A 5000-nucleotide genomic window follows, 5' to 3' on the forward strand; every position below is an offset into this window, starting at 1 on the left:
AGGGTGGGTATGGAATGTTTGTCTTGGTGTTTGTTCTTGGTGTAGAGTATTTATGTTAGTTGTGGTGATCAAAATGAAGAAAATGCGTAAGGATGTGTGATTTTGTGGTTTGTTTCTAGGATTGTCTTCTAAGTGCAGTGATTCTAAGCTGAGGACATGCTGAGTCTCTTAGGAAAAAAAGCAAGCTAAGAGTAATTGAGGAAAAAAAGTGATTTAATATAACACTGTAGGTAACAGCCCCACCGCCAAGAGAGAGAAAAAAAAAAAACTGATTGGAGTAGTTTGTAAAAATTTGATAATCTATATAGGCCGAAGACAAGCTTAAGGTATATATATTAAAAAAAAACCTGATTGAATATACACTAACGAAGATTTTAAGGTAACAAATATATATCTAAACACAGACTCAGGACACACTTAAATATAACCAACCCGAAACAAACTTGAGAAGATAAAAGTAACAAAAGATGCGAGGGTGAGACGTAACTTTTTCTTCTGTCTCCATAAGTTTCAGTAAAAAGGAAGTTGCACGGAATTTATAATGTGCTCTGGGCGTCTTTTTTTGTTGGGTGAGTAGGGAGATTATTTTCAGAATACGGTGATTAGAGGCAAGATATAAGAGGAGGACCAAGTGATTTACATTCTTAATAGGAAAAAATAAAAGTAGGGGTTTCTAATGTTCCGTTGGTTAAGTTCTGTCTTTTTCTTGAATACATCACAACAGAAAATGGAGTTTGAAGAGAGGGTATTATTTAGGGATATTTTTTTCATTCATTACTTAAAAAAAAAAGACAATGATATATTACAATACATTACAGTGCAAGCTCAAAATAGTCGCAACATTGAAGGAAAAAAAAATGCATGGGTTTATATTGTAGTACACAACACATACATACATACATACATACATACACACTTTATTTATCCATACGTTGTTGTTTATGTAGCTTAAGTAAAGGAATATTTTCTTTCTATCTTTCCTTCTTTCTTTTCCGTTTCATTTATTCCTTCATCCATTCTTTCTTTGATTATTTTCTTTTTCCTGAATTTTTCCTTTTATTCCTTTTTATTTCTTTCCTTCCTTCTTTTCTTTTCTTCTTTCATTTCTACCTTTCTTTCTTCATTCCTTCCTCTTATTGACCTGATAATAATAAGAAGAAATTCGTAACGACACACACACACACACACACACACACACACACACACACACACACACACACACACACGCCCGGTAGCTCAGTGGTTAGAGCACTGGCTTCACAAGCCAGAGGACCGGTGTTCGAGTCCCCGGCCGGGTGGAGATATTTGGGTGTGTCTCCTTTCACGTGTAGCCCCTGTTCACCTAGCAGTGAGTAGGTACGGGATGTAAATCGAGGAGTTGTGACCTTGTTGTCCCGGTGTGTGGTGTGTGCCTGGTATCAGGCCTATCCGAAGATCGGAAATAAGGAACTCTGAGCTCGTTCCGTAGGATAACGTCTGGCTGTCTCGTCAGAGACTGCAGCAGATCAAACAGTGAAACACACACACACACACACACACACACACACACACACACACACACACACTGAAGACTAATTTGTAGGCGGAAGCTTAAACTGCCATCCATCCGTACTAAGCTGACCTGAACCACGTTTATTTCATTTCTTTTGCTGCTGCAGGTATGGAGAGAGAGAGAGAGAGAGAGAGAGAGAGAGAGAGAGAGAGAGAGAGAGAGAGAGAGAGAGAGAGTCCGTTTGCCTATATGTACCACTATAACATCCCTGAATCGTCCACTGTCAGGGTAATAAGGGAAGCAGTGAGTGTGGTGAGTAGTCCCTTCCTGAGTGATGCAATTATCGAGGCTCACTCAGAAGGGGGACTACTATGCTCGTACAGCGACCTTGTCTTAACCCCTCTGACCGCTGCACCTCCTCCTCGCGCTTAACAAAAACAGTCTGCGCCAAGTCTGGTGTGGTGTTCTCAAAGGCACCACTCACACCAAGAGGCGGAATCGAGTCTAGCGGACCTTTTCGATAGCTTCAAGATAGAGAAGGTTGTAATAACTGATTTAGTCTCCACGTGGTTCCTGTGTATACGTACAGTACATATATGCCTGTCTTTACTTTACTTCTTTATCTTATCCGCAAATTTGTGTAGCTTTCATAACCTCATCCGTAAAAATTTTCTAGTCATAACTGTTAACCGCACCTTCAAATTTTTCTAGTCGTACCTGTTAACTTCACCTTCAAATTTGTCTTATTTTTACCAGCTAACTTCATTTGCAAGTTTGTCTTGTTTTACTTGTTAACTTCACTGCAAATTTGCCTTATTTTATCTGTGAACTTCACTTGGAAAAATTTGTCTTATTTTACCATTTAACTTCACCTTCAATTTGTCTTGTTTTACCTGTTAACCTCATCCGCCAATCTGTGTAATCTTCTTCCTAAACTCCCCAATAACTTGTCTTGTTTGTTTGGGAATTTATTTTTTACCTGAGCTATTAACTAGTAAGTAAAATTGTTGTTAGGTGACAAAGACATGTTTAAGAGTAATAAACTGAAACATTACACCAGTTCAGTTTGACTTTGGATTCCATCAGATGGTTATTAAGGTTTAAGGCATATTACTATAGTTAATCTTTAGCTATTCATCCACAAATGAAATATCTGCATTTACTCTGTACTAAATAATGATAATAGCATGTGGATTTTATGAAACTCAGAATATGGCTGTAGTGACGAATAGGTAAATGAACTCACGAATTAGGAGAAAACGGACGAGAGTGGCCAGTGTGGACAGACCTCGCTTAGATCTTGGTATAAATGAAGTGGTTGACACGTGCGGCCTTTCTGAACACCACCATCACTGCTCACTGGAGTCCGAGTATAGACAACGTAATAACATGAACACTAGATAAAGGAAAGTTAACCAGAGTGAGACAGTTCCTGAAATGTATACTTAGCAACGTGCCTGACTGAAAAAAAAAAAAAAAATAGGAATATGATGAAACTATAAAAAGGAAAGATAAAATATACAAGCATTGAAACCACACAAGGCAGCTTGGTGAGGTTGTGGGGGAAGGAGTGAGGGAAAGAGAGAGGGAGTGTGAGTAAAGGTGTGAGTGAATGTGCGGTGTGAGGGGAGAGGCACAGACCCTGGCCAGTGTTAGGAAGCAGAAGGCAAGGCGGGGACTATCACAGCTTTTGTCCCAGCACGCTCAGGCTAACTCCATTAATATTAAGTAGTCTCTCTCTCTCTCTCTCTCTCTCTCTCTCTCTCTCTCTCTCTCTCTCTCTCTCTCTCTCTCTCTCTCGCTCGTTAGCAGCTGCTCTCCTTAACTCATTTCCTTCCTCCATCATCCCTTCCTCTTAACTCAGATCTATTTTTTCTGTCCTCCTTCCCTCCTCTTTAATTTCTCCTTCCTTCTCGCACTTCCTCCTCCACTTCCTCCCACAGTTTCTCCTTTCCTCTCTCCACTTCCTCCCGCAGGTCATCCTTTTTGCTTTTTCTGTCCTTCTCTCAAATTCTCCTTTCCTTCTCATATCTCTTTGTATCTCCATTAAGTTCTCTTTTCCTTCTTTCCTCTATCTCTGTTTCACAATTTCTTCTTTTCTTATTTCTTCCCTCCTTCATATCCTCGTTTCCTTTTCTTCTTCATCTATCCTTCCCTCCTCAATTTTTCTTTTTTTTCCAGTTAATACTTCAACTTTTGTTTCTTACTTTTCTCTCTTAATATATCCGTCTTCTCCTATTCCTCCCCGCTTTTCTTCCATCTCCTCCGTTTATTAGTTTTTTAACCATTTCTTATCCACTTCCCTTTTTAATTCCTTTTCTATCCATTCCTTCGTGCCCTTCACACACTCTATCCTGATAATCACCTCGCTTCCTCTTACTCTTTCAATGTCCTCTTTCTTCTTACAATCCCTCCTTAACCATGACTCTCTCTCTCTCTCTCTCTCTCTCTCTCTCTCTCTCTCTCTCTCTCTCTCTCTCTCTCTCTCTCTCTCTCTCGTACCATCTTTCTCTCCTTTCTTCAAATTTCCTCTTCCCTTACACTTCCTAACCATCACTTCTCCCTCCCCTCCCTTCTATTTACTTTCCATTTCTTGCAATCCATCCCTCACCATCTGTCTCTTCCACTACAGGTTGAGGAGTCGTTGTCCCTTGCAGTGGGAGGAGCGCAGGAGGAAGGACAGCTCACACGTCGCCCACAGGATCCCCTCCGTTGGATCTGGCTGGATGGTGAGTACGAGTGGTAGTAGAAGTAGCAGAAGTAGCAGTTGTAGTAGTTGTTTTCTTCCTTCTGATGACACATTGATCTGAAGGAGTATTATTCGTGGCATGCGTTCCTCATTGCCTGGTGAAAGAAGACAGCCCTTGTTTGATTTCAATAGTTACTAGTCTTGTTTTGCTTCCTCATCGGTTTTAGTTGTTTCAATCAAGGTTTGTTTATTTTCTTTACACGTTTCGTTTTACACTTTTTTTTGCTTTGTTTTTATCGTTCATAGTGTTTTTTTTTTTTTATAAGCTTGCGAAAGGAAGTTTTTTTTTATATTTTGTTTCATTCTATCAGTGTTTTCGTAATATGTTTTTTTCTTTTGTTCGTTCACGAGTTTAATTTATATTCTTTTTCGTTTTTGCATTTTTGTTAGCGGAATGTTCTTGAAGTTATCAGTGTTATTGTAAGTATTATTTTTCTCTGTTCCATCTTTTATCTCTAGTTTTCCTTTTCTTTTATTGCATATGTTATTCTTTTCCTTTTATGTCTTATCATCAACGTTATTTGCGATTTTTTTCCTCCTTATCTTCTCTCTGTTGTTTCCTTTGGTTTGTTCGTATATTTCTTACTTCTTTTCCTTATGTCTTCCTGATCTCTTTCTGATTACATTGCTGCAGGCTTTGTCTCGTCTTACCAGCTTTCTTCTTCGTTGCTTTCATTAATCGTCGTCTTTCAGCCTTAGTTGCTTTCGTCCGTCCATCATCTTTTCTTCATCGTCTTTTTAATCTCTTCCTCACTACAT

General features: G+C 39.1%; 1 protein-coding gene across 1 annotated transcript in view; it reads left to right on the top strand.

Annotated features, from left to right (window-relative positions):
* The window catches only part of LOC123504788 (flocculation protein FLO11-like), an 88713-nt gene that overhangs the window by 16006 nt on the left and 67707 nt on the right, over positions 1-5000 (top strand). Inside the window, exon 2 of the mRNA XM_045255611.1 lies at positions 4125-4221. Within this exon, the coding sequence (XP_045111546.1) occupies positions 4125-4221 (97 nt within the window). The remainder of the gene's footprint in view (positions 1-4124; positions 4222-5000) is intronic.

The sequence above is a fragment of the Portunus trituberculatus genome, chromosome 17 (assembly GCF_017591435.1).
Source record: "Portunus trituberculatus isolate SZX2019 chromosome 17, ASM1759143v1, whole genome shotgun sequence".
NCBI lineage: Eukaryota > Metazoa > Arthropoda > Malacostraca > Decapoda > Portunidae > Portunus > Portunus trituberculatus.